This window comes from Ceratotherium simum, chromosome 23 (assembly GCF_057802395.1).
Source record: "Ceratotherium simum simum isolate JZ-2026a chromosome 23, ASM5780239v1, whole genome shotgun sequence".
NCBI classification, from domain to species: Eukaryota; Metazoa; Chordata; class Mammalia; order Perissodactyla; family Rhinocerotidae; genus Ceratotherium; species Ceratotherium simum.
Window position 1 is genome coordinate 2,107,561 of NC_141922.1, and position 21,390 is coordinate 2,128,950.

At 51.1% G+C, this 21,390-nt stretch overlaps 2 protein-coding genes across 3 annotated transcripts in view; one reads left to right on the forward strand and one right to left on the reverse strand.

The window, feature by feature from the left end:
* Positions 1-1,473: 1,473 nt before the first annotated feature.
* GML (glycosylphosphatidylinositol anchored molecule like) overlaps positions 1,474-21,390 on the reverse strand; it is a 41,479-nt gene continuing 21,562 nt past the window's right edge. Inside the window, exons 2-4 of one of the 2 annotated variants that reach the window (XM_087447368.1) lie at positions 12,685-12,796; positions 11,942-12,049; positions 1,474-1,931 (exon numbers count right to left, since the gene is read on the reverse strand). In XM_087447368.1, the coding sequence (XP_087303494.1) occupies positions 1,642-1,931; positions 11,942-12,049; positions 12,685-12,778 (492 nt within the window). In that variant the 5' untranslated portion in view covers positions 12,779-12,796 and the 3' untranslated portion in view covers positions 1,474-1,641. Of the gene's footprint in view, positions 1,932-11,941; positions 12,050-12,684; positions 13,638-21,390 lie in introns of those variants that run through there. The other variant, XM_087447369.1, reaches the window with a different exon arrangement.
* LOC147913973 (lymphocyte antigen 6K-like) lies at positions 16,216-18,760 on the forward strand. The gene is made up of 2 exons (XM_087447098.1): positions 16,216-16,390; positions 18,451-18,760. Exons 1-2 carry the CDS (start codon positions 16,216-16,218, stop codon positions 18,732-18,734), a joined length of 459 nt encoding a protein of 152 aa, XP_087303224.1. The 3' UTR covers positions 18,735-18,760.

Here is a 21,390-nt window from a genome sequence, read left to right on the forward strand (position 1 = left end):
TATTGGAGCCATATACATCTTTGGATATTTTGTCACATCAGTAAGATGAACTACCACATTAGTCCACTGTCATCTGGCTTGCATGGTTGATACTGAAAGGACAGCATTCAGTCTAATGGCCATCCCCTATATCCGATCTCTATTTAATCTCTGGATGCCCTTAAGATCATCTCTTGCTTTTCTGTGTTCTTTCGCTTAACTATATGAAGTCTATGCCCGAGTCTCTCTTTATTTATCCTGCTTGGAATTATATCGCTCCCCCTTCTCTTTCTCTCTCTTCTCATCCCTCCTCCTTCCTTTATTCTCTCATGGAAGTATTTATATCCCTAAGGGTTCTCTGGAGAACCCTGCCAAAGACACCCAGCATAGGCAAATCCACAGAGACTGAAAGCAGAGTAGTGGTTGCCAAGGCCTGGGGAGAGGAGGAGAGAGAGTAACTGCATATTTGATGCAGGGTTTCTTTTTGGGTGTAAAATGTTCTGGAATCAGATAGTGGTGATGGCTGCAAAACATTGTGAATATGCTAAAAAAACACTGAATTACACCCTTGTAAAATGGTGAATTTTGAGCCAGCCCTGATGGTCTAGTGGTTACAGTTCAGCACACTCCACTTCAGTGGCCCAGGTGCGGTTCCTGGGCATGGAAGCACATCATTCAGCTGTCAGTAGCTAGGCTATGGTGGAATCTCACAGAGAAGAACTAGAAGGACTTATAGTTAGCATATACAACTTTGTACTGTGGCTTTGGGGAGGAAAAAAAAGAGAGGAAGCTTGGCAACAGATGATAGTTCAGGGCAAAACATTCCCGGCAAAAAAAAAAAAAAAAATAGTGAATTCTCATGTCAGTGAATTTTATCTCAGTCATTAAACTCAGGTATTGGCTTAAAGGAGGAGGAAAAGAAAGTGAGCAGAGAGGGTCTTGACTTTCTGTTCCCTCCATGTCTCTTTTCTGATACCAAGCACAGGTGCGATGAGAATGACAGCGGCAGCCAGGATCTCTCCCTGCCATTCCAGAGCAGTAACCTGCTGGCTTTAGGGCCCCTCACCCTTCTCAGATGTCAGCGTCTGGGGCAACATTCTATCGCGTGCATGAAGACCAACACCATTTTGCAAGTTGACTCCAGTTCCTGCAGAACCCACCTGACTGACCCACACAAGGGTGCTGGACAGTCTCTAATGTCAGGCCCTGATTATCCACGAACATCTCATCTCCAAGCACCCTCTCTTCTTCCGTCGTCCGGACCCGAGAACCGGAAGGATGGAGTCTCAGGTGGCCTCAGGAACCTGTGGTCTGAGCACAGCTGGGACCTCTCTTTCAGCTGACATATAGACTATCCTGAGGTAATCGTTTTGCTTTTGATTAAAATACTCAGTCTCTGTATGCCAAAGTGGAAGGACGTTTTTGGTCTACTCCTGAGATGATGGCTAAAGAGGAAAAAACAGATCAAATACTGAAACCACAAAGAAATCTCAGTACCTAAACCATAACATTCTTTATTTCTCTCTTGAAATAAGCCAAAAACGAGAAACTGGCCAGCTGGGGACCCCGTGGATCAGTGTCTCTGGTTCACAAGCGAGCAAAGGAGAGCGAACTGGCTCTGAGAAATGGAGGGAGATGATCAGACCCTCCAAAGAAGGCTTCTCATGTCAGGATATTACTGACTAGGATGGAAGCAAAGCTCAGGAATAATTTGGACTCCCCCAAGCGCACTGTTCCTTCTATCTCCTCCTCAATTACTTCATCAGGTAAGATGTCCCTCTCAATATTAGTAGGTCCTCCTTCATTGCAAGTCCTAGAACCACAACAACGAACAAAATAGAAATTATTGGTTCTTATTACTCTTGGGGCTTCAGGAGGCACTTGGGATGGATATAAAAATGTGCAGTTGTACGTACAGTCCTTGTAAACGAGTAGTTCACGAAAGTTCAAACCTAAAAAAGAAGTAGAGAGGAAAATTATTGATTTCACGTTTTCTGCTTGCAAATATCAAAGCACATTCACTGTAACTTGCTCTGTGCCCACATTCTACATCCCCAAGTGTTACTATATTGCCAGAATTCTTGATGGAGAAAGAATATCCAGGTCCACTAGACGGTCTGGTTACTCCAAGAACAACTACTCCTGGGGATGGTTTTCTATCTGCACTACCACCTCATCTCTGTCTCTGGCCATTCCGACATAGCATTATGGCACCTCGTCATGTAGCTCTACAAATGAAATGTCCTACTCATTATTTGTCATGAGAACTCCAGGACTCTAGAAAGAAAATGGAGACTAGGAAACCTGTATCACTCATGTCCCAAAGATCACACAGACCCTCAAGCAGAGTGCCCCTATCCGTGCGGCCTTCAGCTGATTTTCTGCAATTGGCATGGCCCCTTTAGTTGGCATGGATCCTGCCTGGACCCCTCAGCCTGGTGATCTCAGCTCCTGGCCCAACATATAAACGCTGATGCACCCTTAACGCCAACCTGCTCCCCAGCACACACTTCATGCACCGTCCCAAGTAGGTCCAACAGCTACTGGGATTACCTTCAATGGTGGGTTCACCCGATGGCCTAGGCCAACCAATGATACCTGACCAAGGCTCCATCTGTGGCCTCCTTCAGGAATGCCTGGGTTAAAGTCCTCAGCCCTCATTCACGAGTTCTGTTCCCCTTGTAGCCTCATGGTGTTTACACACACACTGTATCCTGGAACTTACCACAATCCATTTATCCATTCACGGCTCTGTGGCTGCCTCCTCAATAACATGAGGAGGAACTAGTGACTAAACTCCAGCCACTTGGTTTTCCTTATTTTCCACGTAAAGAGTTTATTGAAGTCCAACATGCTACAGAGAAGCGCTTAATCTTAAGTTGACAGCTGAACAGATTTTCACGAGGTGCACACAACCATGCAACCGGCATCCAGCTCAAGAAAGTGAACTGGATGAAATCCCCCGAATTCCTCGTTCTGTTCCTCTATGCAGCCATATAAGCAGCCAAGGCCAAAGGTACGAAGCGTCTGGATTTCTAAGCCTATAGATTGGCTTTGCCTGTTTTTGAGTTTTATGAAATTGAAATCCTACACTGTTTGCTTGTGTCTGGCTTCTTTTCTCTACGTCGTGTTTGTGGAATTCATCCCCGCTGTTGTGCACTGTTGTAGCCTGTTGACTCTCATGGCTGTAGGCTGTCCCATTGATGACGATGCTGCAGTTCATTGTTGATGGACATCAGGCATTTCTGGTTTTTGTCTACCCCAAGTAGTGCTGCAGTGAATATTCTCGACCTTGTCTTGAGGTGAGCCTGTGTGAGTTTTTTATTAGGTGTGTACCTAGGAGTGGTAATGCTGAGTCTTTAAGATGCACACATACGGCTTTAGCAGATACTGTGGAAGAGTTTTCCAGAGTGGTTGTACCTATTTATACTCCAAAGGGTCGTGTACACTTCACAATCTTGCCCACACATAGTGGGGTGGTTTTTGAATACTTAGTCACTCCTCTTGGCATTACTATATTGTGGTTTTCAGTTGCATTTCACCAAGAACAATGATGATAAACAACTTTTCTGATATTTGTTACCCTTTGTGATATCATTTTCTGGTAAACAGCCTTCAAGCTTTTTGCTCAAATTTCCATTGGATCATCTGAATTTTCAACTATTGATTAGTAGGAAGAAGTTCATTCTATATTCTGAATATGAGTCTTTTAGAAGATGTGTTTTGAAGGCTTTCTCTGCATCAGTGGCTTGCATTTTTACTGTCTTATCTTCTCGGGAGCAGAATTTGTTAATTTTTATGTACTCCCATTTATCAACTTTTTTTCTTACGTGACTAGCAGTATTTTGCCTAGTTTTGAAAAATTCTTAATTATCCAAAGGACATAAAGATTCTCTTCTACACTTTCCTTTACAAAAACTTATATTCTTTTAGGGGCCAGCCCAGTGGCATAGCAGTTAAGTTCATGTGCTCCACTTCTGCCAGCCTGGAGTTCGCAGGTTTGGATCCCGGACTTGGACTGCTGCACACCTTGTCAAGCCATGCTGTGGCGGCGTCCCATGTAAAGTAGATGAAGATGGGCACGGATGTTAGCCCAGGGCCAATCTTCCTCAGCGTAAAGAGGAGCATTGGCAATGGATCTTAGTTCAGGGCTAATCTTCCTCACAAAAGAAAATATAAAATAAAAAAAAATTTTATTCTTTTACTATTTACATTGAGATCTACAAACCTCCTGAAACTGCTCTTTTGTAGAGCGTAAATATTGTGTATAACATCTCATCTGTCCACCACTAGTTGATGTAAACCAGCATCTTTCTCCCCATTCGCTGCAGAGTCAGCTTTGTCAGGAAGCACATAACTGGAGAGATGTGGATTTTCTGCACCCTCTTTTCTCCTCTATTGGTCCATTTTTCAGTCCTGACACCAATACCACGTGGTCTTAATTAATGAAATGATATAAATAATCTTGACAGTCAAGAGTGCAAGTCCTCCAGCTCTTTTCTTCTCTCACAAGATTGCTTTCACTGTTCCTGGCCCTTTCTATTTCCATAAACATTTGAACATTTGGAATCAACATGTCACACACACACACCCCAACCTGCTGAGACTCTGACTGGAACTTTATGGAGTTTGTAGATTAATTTCAGGAGAACAGCCATCTTGACTCTATTGGGTCTAACAATCCATAATCCTGGTGTCTCCTTCTATTGGTTTAAGTCTTCAACTTCAATAGAGTTTTTGCAGTTTCTGGGTGGGAATCTTGCAAAAATCAAATTGGATTTCTTCCTAGGTGCTTTAAAAATGGTATTTTTTTTTGGTAAACTTCATTTTGAATCTTTTTATTGTTCATGTATAAAAAGACAGTTGATTTTTAAAATCAATATTTGAATCCTGATCTTGTACCCAGGGTGCTTGCTAAAATCACTTGTTATTTCCAAAGTCTGTAGTCTTTGGTGAATAGTGGCCATTTAATTTCTGTCTTTCCAATCCCCATGTGTATTATTTCCTCCTCTAGCCCAACTGAACCAACCAAGAACTCTGGTTCCATGGGGCACAGAGGTGGTGAGGGCAGGCCTCCTAATCCAGATTCTCCTCAAGGGAAAATCTCTCCCACCTTCTCATTGAATTTTTTGTGTGTGTGAGGAAGATCAGCCCTGAGCTAACAACCATGCCAATCCTCCTCTTTTTGCTGAGGAAGACTGGCTCTGAGCTAACATCTATTGCCAATCCTCCCCCTTTTTTTCCCCAAAGCCCCAGTAGATCGTTGTATGTCATAGTTGCACATCCTTCTAGTTGCTGTATGTGGGAGGCGGCCTCAGCATGGCTGGAGAAGCGGTGCGTCGGTGCACGTGCCCAGGATCCAAACCCGGGCCGCCAGTAGCAGAGTGCAAGCACTTAACTACTAAGCCATGGGGCCGGCCATCTCATGGAATTCTTATAATTTATTTGAGATAAAATTTCCTCTCTGCTTCCATTTCTTTACAATTTTCTTTTTAATTGGGAAAGAGTGTTGGATTTTATCAAAAAGTTTTCAGAGCCAACCCCGATGGCCTAGTGGTTAAGGTTTGGTGTGATCTGCTTCACCAGCCTGGGTTCTGTCCCCAGCAAGGAACTACACCACTCGTCTGTCAGTAGTCATGCTGTGGTGGCTGCTCACATAGAAGAACTAGAGGGACCTACAACTAGAATATACAACATGAGGCTTTGGGAGGGGAGAGAAAAGAGAGGTAGATTGGCAACAGATGTTAGCTCAGGGCCAATCTTTAGGAAAAAAAAGAAGTTCGAAGCATCTGTGGTCAAGATTATATGATGTTTTCCATTTTCTTGTTAATATGGTGTATTGAACTAGTGAGTTTCAAATTGTAAACCACATTGCAATTCTGTGATTAAATCCATGAGGTAGTGGTTATGGTGTGTGTGTGTGTGTGTGTGTGTGTGTGTGTGTAAATATGAACTTTTTATTTTAAAGTAGTTTCAGGTTTTTAGAAGAGATGCAAAGATAATATGAAGAGTTCCTACATATGGCACACCCAGTCCCGTCTTGTCTCTCCTTCCTTACACACTATGGTTCGTTTGTCCCAAATGATGAATGAATACTGATAAAATCTTATCAGCTCAGCTCCACACTTTGTTCAGATGTCATTCATTTTTCCTTCACCTTCTTTTCCTGTCCAGGATCCCAACCAGGATACTGCACTGCACTGGATGCTGCATGGCTTATATAAACCATGATTTTCTTGTTAAGATTTGGTTAGAATTTTTGCATCTCTAGTCATAAGAGAGGATCGTCTGTGATTCTCATTCTTCCAATGTCTCTGCTGGGTTTTTCTGTTAGGGTTAAGATGCCATGATGAACATGCTGGGGAGCACCTCCTCCTTGTTTATTACCTGGAAGAGCTTGTGTAGGATTGGGGTGATTTCTCCCATAAAACTAGTGAGACATTCACCAGGGAAGCAATCTCTGGTTCGGTAGGTTTTTCAGAAAGGACTCAGGACACTTCAGCTTTACAATCTCATCGTGGGTCAGATACAGTTAAGTTGTGTTTTCCAAGTTTTTGTTCATTTTATCAGGAATCTTAAATAGATCTCAGAGAGGTTGTTCATAATAGCCTCTTATTTTCTTTATAAGGTCTGTAAGGTCTGATGGATGCCTCTCTTTTCATTTCTGATATTAGAAATGTGAATTTTAGTTTTCTGTCTTTGACTTCCCTTACTCTGTTTTACCAATACTATGAATCCTTCCAAAGAACCAACTACTGGCTTTGCAGATTTTATATGTTGTTCTTTTTACTTTTCTCCATTTCAAGGGTTTCTGCTATCCTCCTTACTTTTCCTTCCTGATTTCTTTGGGTGGGTTCTCTACGTGTTTTTTATCTTCTTGAATGGAAGCTCAGCTCTTTCTCATCCTTTTTTCTCTTCCACTAGATGCAGGAATCTCATAGATTTTGCTCTAAGCACTCCTTTTGCAGCTTTCCACTCATTTTTGACATGTCACATCTTCATAATCACTCAAACTTAATATTTCCTAACTCGTGTTGTGGCTCCTCTTTGTGTCATTGGTTATTTGGAAATGCTCTGCACCATTGCTAAGCAGCTGGGGATTTCCTAGCTCACTTTTGAGTAATGATTTCTGGCTTCATTGCACTGTAATAGAGAAGGAACTCTAAATAATTCCAATCATTTGATAGTTGTTGATGCTCGCGCTATGTCATGGCATGAACTCCATGTTGTAAATGTCATATGCAACCCTGTAAAAAGCATGTATTTCATCATTTCTGGCTCCATTTTATATATGGTGATTATTCTCTGTTTATGATGGTGTTGTTCACATCTTCTACAGCAGAGGTTGGCACACAAGATCCCATGAGATGAATCCAGTTCACAAACTACCCCTATAAAAAAAGCTTTGCTAGAACATAGTAATGATCATATGTTTACTTATCCTCTGTGGCTGTTTCCACCCCCACAGAGGCCATGTTGGGTAGTTGTGACAGGAACTAGAAGACCTACAAAACTGAAAGCATTGACTATCAGGCCCTTTACAGAAAAAGTTCCTCGACCCCTGGTCTATAGCTGTAATAAGTCTCGCCTCCTTGCTCTGGCATCTAGAAGCCATGGAGACAGAAGTGTTAATGACAACTACATACTTGTGGATTTGCCTGCAGTTCCTAAGTTCTATCAAAGTTTTTTCTTTATGTATTTTCATCCTGTGTTATTGGTCACATATAGATTTAGACAAGGATAACTTCTTGGTAGATTTATCCCTTCATCTCCATAAAATGTGGCTCTTCACATAAGTAATGCTCTTGTCTTAATGTTTACTTTGCCTCAGTGTGTGTATAAGAGCTTCCTCTGGGCAGTATTTATTTATTTATTTATTTATTTATTTATTTATTTATTTATTTATTTATTTAATTTATTTTGTGGGGAACATCAGCCCTGAGCTAACATCTGCCACCCTCCTGTTTTTGCTGAGGAAGACTGGCCCTGGGCTAACATCCATGCCCATCTTTTTCTACTTTATATGGGACGCCGCCACGGCATGGCTTGACAAGCAGTGTGTCGCTGCGTGCCTGGGATCCCAACTAGTGAACCCCCAGCCGCTGCAGCGGAGCACGCACATTTAACCGCTTGTGCCACCGGGCCGGCCCCCTGGGCAGTATTTAAATTGTATACCATTTTCTATATTTCATATTCAAACATTTTATGTTCTTATTTTAAAGCATGTCTCTAGTAAACAGAATACATTATTTTTTGTTCACTCTGAAAGTCTTGGGTCCCTAATTGTAACCACTTTATAGTAATGTAATTACTATGTTCATTTTTAAATTTCTTTTCCATTAAATATTTTACTTTGAGATAAGTGTATATTCAATGCAGTTGCAGGAAATACAGAAAGATCCTGTGTGTCCTTTACTCAGTTACTTCCGATGGTAACATCTTGCACAACTGTAGTATAATATCACAACTAGCTAGGGTACTGGCATTCACAACAGTGAGGATAAAGAAGAGTTTATCACCACAATTATCCCTTCTACGGACACAGTAGCCTCTTTTCCACACAAATCCCCAGACCATGACCCCTACAAAACTAATTTGGTGTCCGTTTCTATAGGTCTGTCATTTCTAGAATGTTATATAAATGGAACTCTATGCTATGTACCCTTTGGAGATTGCCTTTTTCCCTCAGCCTAATTCCCTGGCTGTGCATTCAAGCTGGTGCACATATCAACACTTTGCTCTTTTCACTGCTGATTAATATCCTCTGGTGCGGAGGTACCACGGTTTGTTTACTCCTTGCACATTGAGGGACATCTGGGATGTTTCCAGGCTTGGGGTTTTACAAAGAAAGCTGCTGTCTACATCGATGCGCACATTTTTGCGTGGACATAAGTGTTCATTTCTCTGGGGGAAACACCCAGAAGTGCAATTTGGGGAAGGTACGCTAGTTGTATGTTTAGCTTTTAAAGAAACTACCACTCTGTTCTCCACATTGGCTGCACCATTTTTCACTGTCACTGTCAAAGTATGAACAATCTGGTTTCTTTACATCCTGGCCAGCATTTGGTGTGGTCACTATTTACTATTTTGGCCACTCTGATTACTGATATCTAATTGTGTTTTTAATTTGCATTTTCCCTAATGGCTAAAACTGTTGAAATCTATTCATGTGCTTAATTGCCCTGGGTGAACCCACTGTGGTGGAATGTCTCTTCCTGTCTTTGCTCATTTTCTAATGAGATTGGCTGCGTTTTTACTGTGGATTTTCAAAGGTCTGATAAAGGACGTGAGTCCTTTGTGGGGCACGTGGTCTGCACGTGCTTTCTCCCAGGCTGTAGCTTATCTTTTCATCCTCCGACAGGGTCTTTCACACAGAAAAATGTTTAGAACTGGTCGAGGTCCAATGTTACTAATTTACTTTTTATTGGTCGTGCTTTGGCATCAAGTGTAAGAACTCTTTGGCTAGCTTTAGATGCTAAAGATTTTCCCCCATGCATTTTCTTTTTCTAAAAGTTTTAGAGCTTTACCTTTTACATTTAAGCCCATGATCCATTTGAGCTGATTTTCATATAAGGTTTGAGGTTTAGGTCAAGGTTCATTTTTCCCTGTGGATGTCAAGGAGACTATTCCCTCTTATTGTTTTTGCATCTTTGTGAAAAGTCATGGGCGTATTTGCGTGGGGCTGTTTCTGGGCTCTCTATTCTGTCACATAGACTATGCGTCTGTCCACCTGCCAATACCTCATTGATTCTGAGTGCGGGTGGAAGCTCAGTCTCTGACATTCAAAATTTTTCCATAGAGGGTTTATGCTTACCATCCTGTACAGGCCCAGAAATGAGCAAATATCGCAAAGGGGAAATTACCTAACCAAGCCAGCAGTCTCAGGTCTCTGCCGAATGCTCTTATAAACTCTTTGTCCCAGAATCCATCAGGATCATTCTGGAAAACTGCACCTCTGAGCCTCTACAGGGATAAGTTATTGAATCCAGGTGTTCTGGCTTCCACGACTGTGTGAGGAGCTGAGAAATGGAAGTGTATGGGGTCGGGGGCTGACGATCAGAGCGAGAGTCCAGCAGCAGGTCCACTTGCAGCTGAGGCAGGGTGGAAGAGTAGAACATTGCAGAAAAGCATCAAAAGCCGTGCTCCTCTGTCCTCCCACCGCAGCCCACGCGAGGAAGTCTCGCGGAGATGTTGCAGTGCTCCCTCAGAGCACCTGTGCCAATGCAGGCAGCAGCCCTGCACGCGCTGGGGTCTCAGGAACTGCTCTTGGTCGAAAGGCCCAGCAATGGGGATGAGGGCATGGAGGTGAAGCAGGACGAGAGTGAGGTCAGGCTGGGGTCCCCTGGTGTCCACCACTGGTCCAAAACCACCAGGACCTTCCAGAGAAAAAGTCTCTGCTTCCCCTCCGCCTTGGGAATCTCACACAAGTTCTCTCTTGGTCAAGTATACCCCAGAGCCATCCAGGGATGTGATTCCTGGAAACACAGTTCCCAGCCCCCTTCAGGAGCAGTAATCCCAATGTGGCGACACACCACTCGTCCACTCGCCCAGACGTGCTGTAGGGCAGCCCTGACAGGGGGCTTTCCTGTTGGAAGGCAAGTGCCTCATGTCAGCTTTGATTGTGGGGGTGCCTACTTCAAAGGGCCATTGACTTCAAAGGCGGCTATCTCCAGTAAACAGGTGGCTGCCAAGGGACGCCATAAGAGCCAGCCCCCGCCACCCCCCTACCTGCCCCCCAGGCTGCTTTGTTCAGAGATCTTGATTGGTTTCTATAACTGACTTTTGGGGCCTCTTGCTTTTTCTCTTGCTGTGCTTTAAATTCCACTCTTATGTTTTAAATTCATGAATAAAGAGTGAGCCCGTGAAACCCTAGGCCCCCACCCTCGACCCCAATAAAAGCAGAACCCCAGGCCCACGCTTGCTCACTCTCTCCCTGTGACCTCACTGTGTGGCCCCAGGCGTGCTGTGTAATTTCCAGGTCCTGTGGGTAATAAACCTTTTGTTTTTCAAAGTTTCCTTATGGGTGTCGCTAAAGGGCATCTTGCAATCATAGTAAGAACCACCAGGGCGGGTCCAGCCACAACACTGGATATTGATGGGTGGAGCAGGCACCAAACAGGAGCCCACTGCAGAAGCAACGCACAGATTCTCAGCTCCTGCCTGTGTCCGGAGCCGGCAGACACCCGTAGGGTGATAGCAGCTGGTCTGATGAACAGTGGGGTTCAGAGGACTGTTCTGCAGGGTGCTTTGAACACAAAACGGAGTGTGAAAATGCAACGAGAGCCACAGTCCCTGCGGAGAACAGGGGCTGGCAGAGGGGCCCTGCGTGGGGCCCCAGACAAGGCCTCCACCTCCCTGCCGGGGCCCTACACCGGCTGCAGCCTCCCAGGTTAATCAAACGGTCACCGGCCTCTGGCCCTCCGTGTTCTTGAGGTTAGGGCCCTGGGGAGAGGGACCCCCTTCTCAGAGCATGAAAGCATCCTGGAAGGTCAGCTCTGCCCTGACCCCACACTTGGCCTTGGCATCTGTGTGGGGTAGGCACTGCCCCGAGGAGTCCACGGTGTGTCCACTTCTTGGGGCTGCTTAGCTGGAAGCCCACCCTACACGGCCAGAATTAAAGGTGCACTGAGGAGTCGCCCAGGCGGCACTATGGCGTCTACACACGTGACCAGGGACCGACAAGGCCTAGAGGTGCAGCGATCCTCCCAGCCCCTGGAGACCTCGCAGGAGACATGCACACTGACGGCCCCACCTCAACGACTGCATGGCTCTCCATGATGGTGCACACTACCCGTTCCTGGGGCAGAGCCGAGTGCCTGGGAACACGCTCTCAGGATGGGGAAAAGAGCAGGCCAAGGGCCATCGGCTGGTGCAGAGGAAAAACAGATTGACCCTGCCCCCTGAAACTCCTCAGGTGGGGTGACTAATTGACCAGGTGTAAGAAAAAGAAACAGGTACTTACGAATCGAGACGATCAGACAGCGTCTGACGTCATAGGGACATGTTTTAATGGCTGTACATCTGAAGTTGTTTATGGTCCAACAGTAATGGCATGTCAAATTATAGGTCCCTGAGAGGAAAGAAAGCAGCATCAGCGTCCTGCTTGGACACGCATTTCCCTCCCCGTTACTAGTCAGCCCACTGCAGCCTCCTCCAGCAGCTGGCCCCTTCCTTCCCCCTCGAAGGACTTGCAGAGGCCCGCACACCTCAGCCTCGGTGGGCTCTGAGTCTGCCAGGACCTGCTTCCTGGGCAGAAGCCGGGTACACCCAGGACCTTTACCTGTCCCCAGAGACAGGCTGTAGGGAACACCACCAGATGGCCAGGTGTGGGAACCCCACGCTCTGCAGATGGGGTCCACGTGTCCAAGGAAGGCCTGACAGTCATGAGAGGCAGCGCCCTCCCAGATTTTCCTGGACTTGGCCACTTCTGCCTGTCCCCGACGGGGAAGGGCCGCAGCCAGGGCCTCCCCATCAGGTCTCTGGGTCCACTGCTCTTTGGTGGAAGCCCTCCTCCCTCCTGACCCTCTCACGAACCTAACCTTGCTCACACACTCTCCAGATCCACTCCCTGCCCGTCAACTGCACTGACAAAGGAAGCCTCAGCTGGGCCAGAGGATGAAACTTCCACTCAAACGCTTCCAATGACCTCCGATAACTCTGTGAATTCTCGTCCCCTCCGTGACGGTCAGAAAGCCCGATACTCACAGCGCGCCCTCCCCTGGGGGGGAGGTCCTATGGTTCTATTCACATCCACCAGTGGCAACCCCATGGCGAGGAGCAAGGCATAGACGAACATCATTTCCTGCAGGAGCCGACTCTGTAGGTGAGGAGACCCAGGGTGCACATCATCAAGGGTGTGGCTCCGTGTGCCGGGCTTCTGGCTCCCAGCGTCCACCAGCAGTGACTCTCTGGCTGCTCTCCCCACCTGCACGCCCCTCCCCCTCTGGGCTGGGAGCCCCTCTGGGCAGGGACTGGGGGCAGCAGGCCCTTCCCACACTCAAAGCCTTGGCCATGCTCACGCCCTCCTCTTAGTCAGCCATCGTCCCTGCTCTCCATCAGGCGGAGCTCAGCCAAGTCAGCGAGGTCCTGGGGCTGCCTCCACGAGGAGCACACCCGAGGCCCAGGGGGCCAAGGGCTTCTCCTTATCTACTCCTGGACTCCCGCCCTCTAGAGCAACTGTCAAAAGCGTTTCCACACTGTCCATTGAGGTATTTCCTGCTCGTACAAGCACCTCCACAATCGGGGGAGGAGAGGTGACTAGAATAGGAGAACTAATGCAGAAGATGCCAGAAGCCTGACTTGCAAGCGGTCCCCAGTGTGCCTGGAGAGTGCTGCCCCCCGGAGTCCTGTCTTCCTCAGCCGGGCATCATGTAGCCCTGACCTGCTGGCAGGGGAGGGTGTGGCAGCCCCACCCGAGTGCAGGTGTCGGGAGCACTGTGCTCAAGGGAGCCACGAGCCTGTGTCTGCGCCTGAAACATTTCCTTGCAGGGACCCATCAGGACCCCCACTGCTGCAAACGGTCCTTCTGGAAACTGCCTCTCCGGGACCCACCCAGCCCGGCTCCCTGGGGCACCCTATCTCCTTTCAGGAGTAGGGTCACTCAGTGCCAAGCGGGGGCCTCTCTGAGAGGGGTGCATCCCCAGCTGGCTGTGCGTCCCCGCGAGGAACCCCCCCAGGTGGTGGCAGCCCTTGACATGCACCCTGCATGGGACTGCCTGAGGGGCCCAGCTACCTGGGCACCTGGGGCCCCGGGACCCCGGGGAGGGGGCGCCGTGTGGGGGCGGGAGACCCCGGGGAGGGGGCGCCGTGTGGGGGCGCGCTGCGGGGACAGGCGACCCCGGGACCCCCGGGAGGGGGCGCCGTGCGGGGGCAGGAGACCGCGGGACCCCGGGGAAGGGGCGCCGTGTGGGGGCGGGAGACCCTGGGACCCCACGGGGGGTCTGTGTTGGGGAGGGGGCGCCGTGTGGCGGCGGGAGACCCCGGGACCACAGCAGAGGGGGCGCCGTGTGGTCGGGGCTGCACCGACGTCTGGACGGCTGGGGGCACCAGCGGGACGGGGGACCCCTGCTCGAGGGCGGCTGGGCCCCCCCTGCCCGCGCACCCCTGGAGGGCCGCCCCCGGGAACCTCGGACGCTGACCCGGACGGAGGTCCCAGCCTGTAGTGCCGCCCTCGCCCCACCGTGACCTCCCCCCCAGATCTTCTGGAACTTTCCGGTCCGCCCGCCGCTCTGAGGGAAGCGGTTAGAGCCTTCTGGAACCCTCGGCACCACCCGGAGCCCTTGGGAAAGCACTCAGAACCTTCTGGAACCCCTCCGCTAAGCCGTCTGATAGAAGCGCCTTCTGGGCGACGCAGTCCCCAAGGCCCGGCGAATCTTCCAGAAGCTGTGCGAAGGCTGAGAGGAGACCCCTGAGGACGCGCTCCTGCTGCAGACACTGCCCTCCGACCCTGAGCGTCCTCCCCGCGCTCACGGACGGCTGCGCCTTATCCGCCGCTGCCCGTCCTCCGGGCCGCTCAGCGCCGAGGCTTCCAGAAGGGCCGGGCGCGCCGCGGGCGAGTGGAACCGAAGATTCAGGAAGGTCTCAGGGGAGGGGGAGGTTCGCGGTGGACGTGGGCGGAGCAGAGGGTCAGACCTCCGTCCGGGTCAGCGTCCGAAGTTCCCGGGGGCGGCCCAGCCGCCCTCGAGCAGGGGTCCCCCGTCCCGCTGGTGCCCCCAGCCGTCCAGACTTCGGTGCAGCCCCGACCACACGGCGCCCCCTTCTCTGGGGTCCCGGCGTCTCCCGCCCCCACACGGCGCCCTCTCCCCAACACTGTCCCCCCCTGAGGTTCCGGGGTCTCCCGCCCCCACACGGCGGCCCCTCCCCAACACAGTCCCCCCCTGGGGTCCCGGGGTCTCCTGCCCCCACACACTCCCCCCCCCTGGGGTCCCAGGGTCTCCCGCCCCCACAGGACGCCCTCTCCGCTGGGGTCCCGGGGTCTCCCGCCCCCACACAGTCACTCCCTGGGGTCCCGGGGTCTCCCCCCCACCACACAGCGCCCCCCTCTCTGGGGTCCCGGGGTCTCCCGCCCCCACACGGCGCACCCTCCCCAACACAGTCCCCCCCTGGGGTCCCGGGGTCTCCCACCCCCACACGGCGCCCCCTCCCCAACACAGTCCCCCCTGGGGTCCCAGCCCCATCTGGACCCCACCCAGCACCCCTCCCCCTTCCCGCTTCTACTTTTCTTGTGTTTTCAGGCCCTTCGTTTTGGGTGGAATTGGTCAGTCTCTTGGTGTCTGAGGTGGCTAGGAGATCCTGGGCTTCAGCCTTTCTTCCCTTTCCGACGTGAACTTGTAGAGCCTACTTTCCCTGCCACGTCTCTTGAGGCTGCTGACGGCGGGCCTTGTGCGTCCTGTGTTTATCGTTACCCTGCCCCAGATATTGCTTATTTTCACTGGGAACCAAGGGGGCGTCTGCTGTTGGGAAGTGTGCCCTCAACTTCCGAAGGCGGAGATTTTCTAGTTTTCCTTCCTGACTGATGCCCTGCGCAGTGCGGCTGGGGTCAGAGGACGTCCTCTGACTGAGTTGCAGAAGTTCCTTCGGGACCTGAGCTCCCCTGCCCTTGTCTCCTGCAGGCCTTTTGTCCTGAAGTCTGCCTGGCTGACGCTGACGGAGCGTGTCCACCCGGGCCGCTCTTGCTCCTCTGCTGCGGCGCTGGCTGTCGTGGCTTCTATTTCCGAGTGTGTCACACCGTCAGTAGGTCTCGTGTGGGGTCTGCCGGCACCGAGGCATCACCCAGTTTTGTGTCAAACCCTCTTCCTTTGGCCTTCCTCTTGGAAGTGTGTTTTTGCTTCAGCAGAGTAGCAGTCTTGGTGACAGTGTCGTCTTTCTACAGTGTTCGGAAGCTGTGGTCCTCGTGGGTTGTCTCTTTCTCCTGGCTGGTGTGGGAAGACCAGCCATCGGTGGGACTGTTGCTGCCGGAAGGTACCGCCTTTTCTCCCCTCTGGCTGCTGTTCAGATTTTCACCTGTCGCAGTTGTTTCCACGGCTCCACTGCGGCGCATCTGAGATGGGTCCGTGGGTGCCTTCCTCTGTGGACCCGCTGCGCTGCCCTGCTCAGGGCGCGGGCTGTCGCCCCTTGGCCGTCCAGTGGGAAAGGGCTTTGAATGGTGGGGGCACACAGGCGCCAGGTGTAACTCTGGAGCCACAGAGCTGACCGAGTGGCCGTGCTCCTCAGGTCCAGGGCCAGGAACCACTGGAAATGACGGTCCTCCTTGTTTTGCTCCTGGTCGTGGGCCTGCCGCAGGTGGAGACAAACGTCACCGTGTCTGGCAAACAGGGTAAGTCTGGGCCCCTCAGCCTCCTGGGCTGGGAGAAGGAGGCAGGCTGGAAGGGCTGTGCAGACATGCGGTGGTTACTCATGACTGGACATTTAAGTGACCCCAGGTGGCTGTGGGCAGTTGCAGAGCACAGGAATCAGTGAGCAGGAGAGCATCGGGAGGGCGGCCAGCTGACCTGGACACCTAATGGGGGAGCGTCTCGATTTGGGGCTCCCCCCAGGGCAGGCAGGGGTGGCCGGATCCCAGGTTTATTCCCCAGCGCGCTGCTCTCCCCTCAGTGGCCCTGCCTTCTTGGGAGACGTCAGGCCGGAAGCCCAGCCTGGCCTGGCCCTCGTCGGGCCTTCCAGGGCTGTCTCTGAGAACAGGGAAAGCCGCTAGAGGGTGAGCAGCTTCTCGCCCGGGAGCGAGTCCTGCCCCAGCCCAGACCCAGCAGTGGGCTGCGGCGCTGGGGTCAGGACGCAGGCCTGGGGGGAAGAGGAGGGTGGAGCCGGGTGCTGGAGGAGGCTCTTGGTGGGCCAGGACGGCGGGTGGGAAGGTGCGTGCGCACATCTGTGTGAGGGTGTGGGGATGCGAGTGTCTCTGTGTGAAGGTGTGGGCGTGCACGTCGGGGCGAGAGGGGCCGAGTGCAGTGGTGGGTGTCTGTGCGTGTCCGTGTCCACGCCGTGTGTCTGGGTCTGGGTGTGTGAGAGAAGCCCACCAGTGAGAAGACAAAGAAGTCAGGGGCCGGGGTGGGCTGTGGGGCGTGGGGAGGCTGGGACCCCTGGTTTGTGCTCACTCGGAGGAGGGAGAGCACGGGGGTGATGCTCTGATAGGACTGGAGAACTGAAGGAACATCCCACTTTCTCGCTCATTCCTCGTTCCAGCTGCACTGAGGTGTCACGTTTGTGAGCAACAGGATAATTTCAGCTGTGCTAATGCCGTAAACTGTGACCCAGGTGTTCGGTTTTGTACTTTTGCTGTTGTAAGTAAGTACCTCAGTTCCTACTGCCGTCCCACAGGCAGGTCACGAGAATATGTTCAGGATTTAGGGTCTGTGGAGTTTTCCTCAACAGAGAATAGCTAATGTAAAAGTGACCTGTTTTTTCATTGTGAAGAGCAAGGTCCTGAGACGCCAGGATTGCAGGCAGGTGAGAGAGGTGACCCAGCCCAGGTAGGAACGGTGTGGCTATAGGGCAGCAGGCGTCACGGTCGGTCAAGACGAAATACTGGGGGGAGGAAGAGAAGAGGAGAGTCTTATTTTCATTCACTTGTAAACGGAAAGTTAAGCTTTAGTGGTTTCAGACCTCCCACTGGGAACAGCTTTTCTAAGAGTTGTACACAGTTAGGGGTGTGGGCCTAAATATGTCCTGAAAGGAGTGTGTGTACTTTACAAAGGTGGTGACGACCATTCCTCTGTCATCTGTCGTTCACCCGAGAACTTCTGGCCGCAGGAGAGCTCCCCCCAAGTGAGCGGAAGGCCCCGGCATCCCGGCCGTGGCGCTGTCAGGGCTCCAGAAGTCAGATCAGTCCATCAGCCGCTCCCGGGGGCCTTCCATGTCCCAGGACACGTGCGGGGTGCTGAGTGGAGGCTTAAGCCTCACTGCACGCACGTGGACTTTACAGCTTAGTAAATGGAAAATGATTTGCACGATGAAGTTCGAGACGAGGTGAAGTCATGAGACCGGCCCCGTCGCCCAGCGCTGAGCTGTGCCCGTGCGGCAGGCCCGTTGTCAGGGCCCTCGCACCCAGGCGCTGGGCAGCAGCTCACTGAGAGGCCAGCTCCGAGCCCTGGGCCGTGGCCAGGATGGCCAGGAGTCTCTCGCTCCCATGTGTCTGTCCGTGGTCACAGAGGCCTCAGCAACTCTGTGTTTGAGGAGTTGAGGCATTAGGAGCCTGTACATTCCCCCCTGGAGACCCCCAGACCCCCCAGGTTCCTAGGGCACTTGGACAGGCCAGGGCTGCACACAAGCCAGCTCCCACCCCGCCCGGAAGCAGCTCTGAACACAGAGGCCTGAGCCTCTTCCTCCTCGCTGATGGCTCCTGACTCTGCCTCCTGCTCTCTTTGAGTGTGGGCCTCTGAGAGGGGGCGCCAGGAGGGACGTACAGAAACATCCTTGGTGTCGCTGCTTCCAATTCACGTGTTTCTTTTCTCTCTGTCTGTCTTTATTTTCTGTTAGGAATGTTTACACGTTACTTCTATGTTACAAAGCAGTGCTCGAAGTATTGTGCAGCAATTGCTATACCGAAAGAGGAAGCCAAGTCATTTGTACTCCTAAAGCCTACTCCCTTCCTATATTTGATGTGCTGTAGAACTTCCCTTTGCAATACCGCAGAACCAAATATCACAGACTCAGAGGACAGCTATCAAGTCCGTGCAAGAGCAAGCCCGAGGAACAGCCGTGCTGGGCGGGGCGTTTTCCTGCCGCTCACCTCTGCGATCCTGGGCCTCAGACTGCCATGAGCCCCAGAGCGCACCTTCTGGAGCTCACACAGTGACGTAGACTCTGCAGAAAGTCGCAACCTGTTGCATTAAACTTGTTTTCCATTCATTAGCTCGTGGTCTGGCTTCCAGGCACCTTGGAGTAGGAGGGTGGGGACCAAACCCAGGTGGCTATAGCCCACAGCTTGCATTCAGAGCAAGCCCAAACCCTCCCAACAGTGGTTTTGTTTACAGGCATTTCTCTTTGACATCAAGCCTTGTACCTCGTTTGTTGCTGACAGTCACTCTTTACTCCTCCTCACCTCCGGGGGGCGCCAGTACTGATGGAGGAGGAGCTAAGGACCACCCATGTAGAGTGGTGCTCAGATGCTTCTGACCTTTTGGGGGATCCAGGGTCAGTGCGGGAGACAGAAGGATTTGGGCTAAGACATCCCTGGAGTGAAGGACTTCTCAGCATGGGGTTGGGGGGCCGTGGTCTTAGGGACACCCCTCTTCTGATGGGGGAGGCGCCTGGGCTGCTGCTCCTCAGCTCTCCCTGCTGGATTCCAGGAGCCAGAAGACAAGAATTCTGTGGAATAAACTTGGACTTCACTGGCACAGGAGTGTGGACTCACAAATTCTCACACATGCATTTGTCCAGCATCTGAAACTTGGGCCGGGTAGGCAGTAGCAGGGTCAACTCTTTTTTGTGTTTCAGTTGAGATGGAGCCATGCAAAGAGGGTCGAAAAGTCCAAGTCCTGCCCGAAACAATTGCTTTCTCCCTTGTGGTGTTGGCTCAGTGTCGGGCAGGGCGCAGCCCCACCCCCTGCTCACCTTCCTCTCTGTTCTGCCCCTACACCCTGGCCAGCCCCTACCTGCTCTGACACAGGGAGACCGCTGGGTGGGGAAGCCCGGAAACCTTCCAGAAAGTGTCTCAGTGGCCCCAGAATGAGGCAGTGTGGGGCAGGCGCAGGGTGGTTTCTGTGCTGTCCCTGAGGCAGGGGGGAGGGCTGTCTCTGTCACGTCTGAACCCTCCAAACCGGAGGCCTAAGTCCACCCTGGGGAAAAGTGGGGAGCAAGGGCCCCTGAGGTTGGCCAGCAACTCCGGGTTTGGGTATGATTTCCGGCATCTGCTGGGCTCCTGCTGTATGCACATCCCTTTTCCCAGCGCAGGCTTTGTGCTCAGGCCCTGCTGCTTGTGCCTGTTCCCAGGACCAGTGTGCAGCAGCTACTCCCGACTCAGCCTGGGACTGGAGTTGGGGAGCACCACTTTTGTTAGGGCTGGCGAGAGTGGGTGCTTCGCCCTGACAGAGCAAGAGAGGTAAGAGGTCAACCACATGGCAGTTTCCATGGCAACCTGACAGGGGAGTCTCTTCAAAAGGAGGAAGGTTATGTGCAGCATACAGTAACAGGCAGTCAAATGGAAATATGGAGAATTCCTAAATTTGGAACTGGTGGGTCTTTGGTGACATGATGAGGAGCACTTTCAATGACCTGATGATGGGAGATATCAAGTTATTGTAGGATGAGGACTTGAAATGAATTGGGGAATGTGTTGTTAGCAGGGTGATAGATACTCTTTCTAGAAAAGTCTCTGTGGAAGGAAGGCGATACAGAGGGTAGTGTTAACAAAAATGGTCAAGGATCAACAGGTGCTACAGTATGAGTGTAAAAACTTGCGAGCTTTTAACTGCCGATAGGAAGGGGTCAGTCGAGTGAAGGGTGAAGAAGCCGGAGACGGTGGCCCAGCTGATAGAGCAAGGTCCTTACGCAGGCAGAATGAGCAGGATCCGGATCAGAGGCCGCAACAGCGACAGGGAGAACAAGGACATAGACTCCGCTGAGAGCCACCTCTGTGAGAAGGGCCTCTTGAGTGCCGCTGCAGCTCGGAGCGCACACTTTGGCGGAGGGAGAATTTGGGTTCCATAGTAGCACAAATTCCACAAAATACACATGCGTGTAAAAATCATCACCTATATGTAGGCTTTAAAAACAGAGAAAATGAGAATTTGAGGGTCTGCTTTGAGTATAGAAAGCAATCTTCTAAGGAGAACAAGTATCTCAGAAGCTCCATGAGCTGCTGGTCCCTCTGATGGCTGGACTCAATGGGCCACATAAAGGCACATGGCAGGAGGAAGGGAGTTTAGATTTCAAACCTTGCTCTTCCAACACAGCCAGGGACCCCTCCTCTGATACACATGGAGCAATTCACAAGCTCCTGAGCACACAGGCTCTCCAAAGCCTCTGCATCTTTCAACAGGCATGTCCATCAGTCTGAAGTGTCATTCTCTGTCTCAAACACTTAGAAAACTCCTACTAACTCACTCCTTTTATGGGCAAGCACAGAACCAACTGATACTACAACAAGACAGAAACAGCACACAGAAGAAAGGAAAATTGGAGGTCAACGTAATTGTGAACAAAAAATAAATATCAGTTAATTGAATAAAATGTATTAAAATAAGAATAGGTTAGGGGCCGGCCCAGTGGTGTAGTGGTTAAGTTCACACACTGCACTTCAGCGGCCCAGGGTTTGCAGGTTCGGATCCCAGGCACAGGCCTGCACACTGCTTGTCAAGCCATGCTGTGGCAGACATCCTACATATGAAATAGAGGAACACGGGCATGGATGTTAGCTCAGGGCCAATCTTCATCAGCAAAAGTGGATTGACAACAGATGTTAGCCCAGGGCTAGTC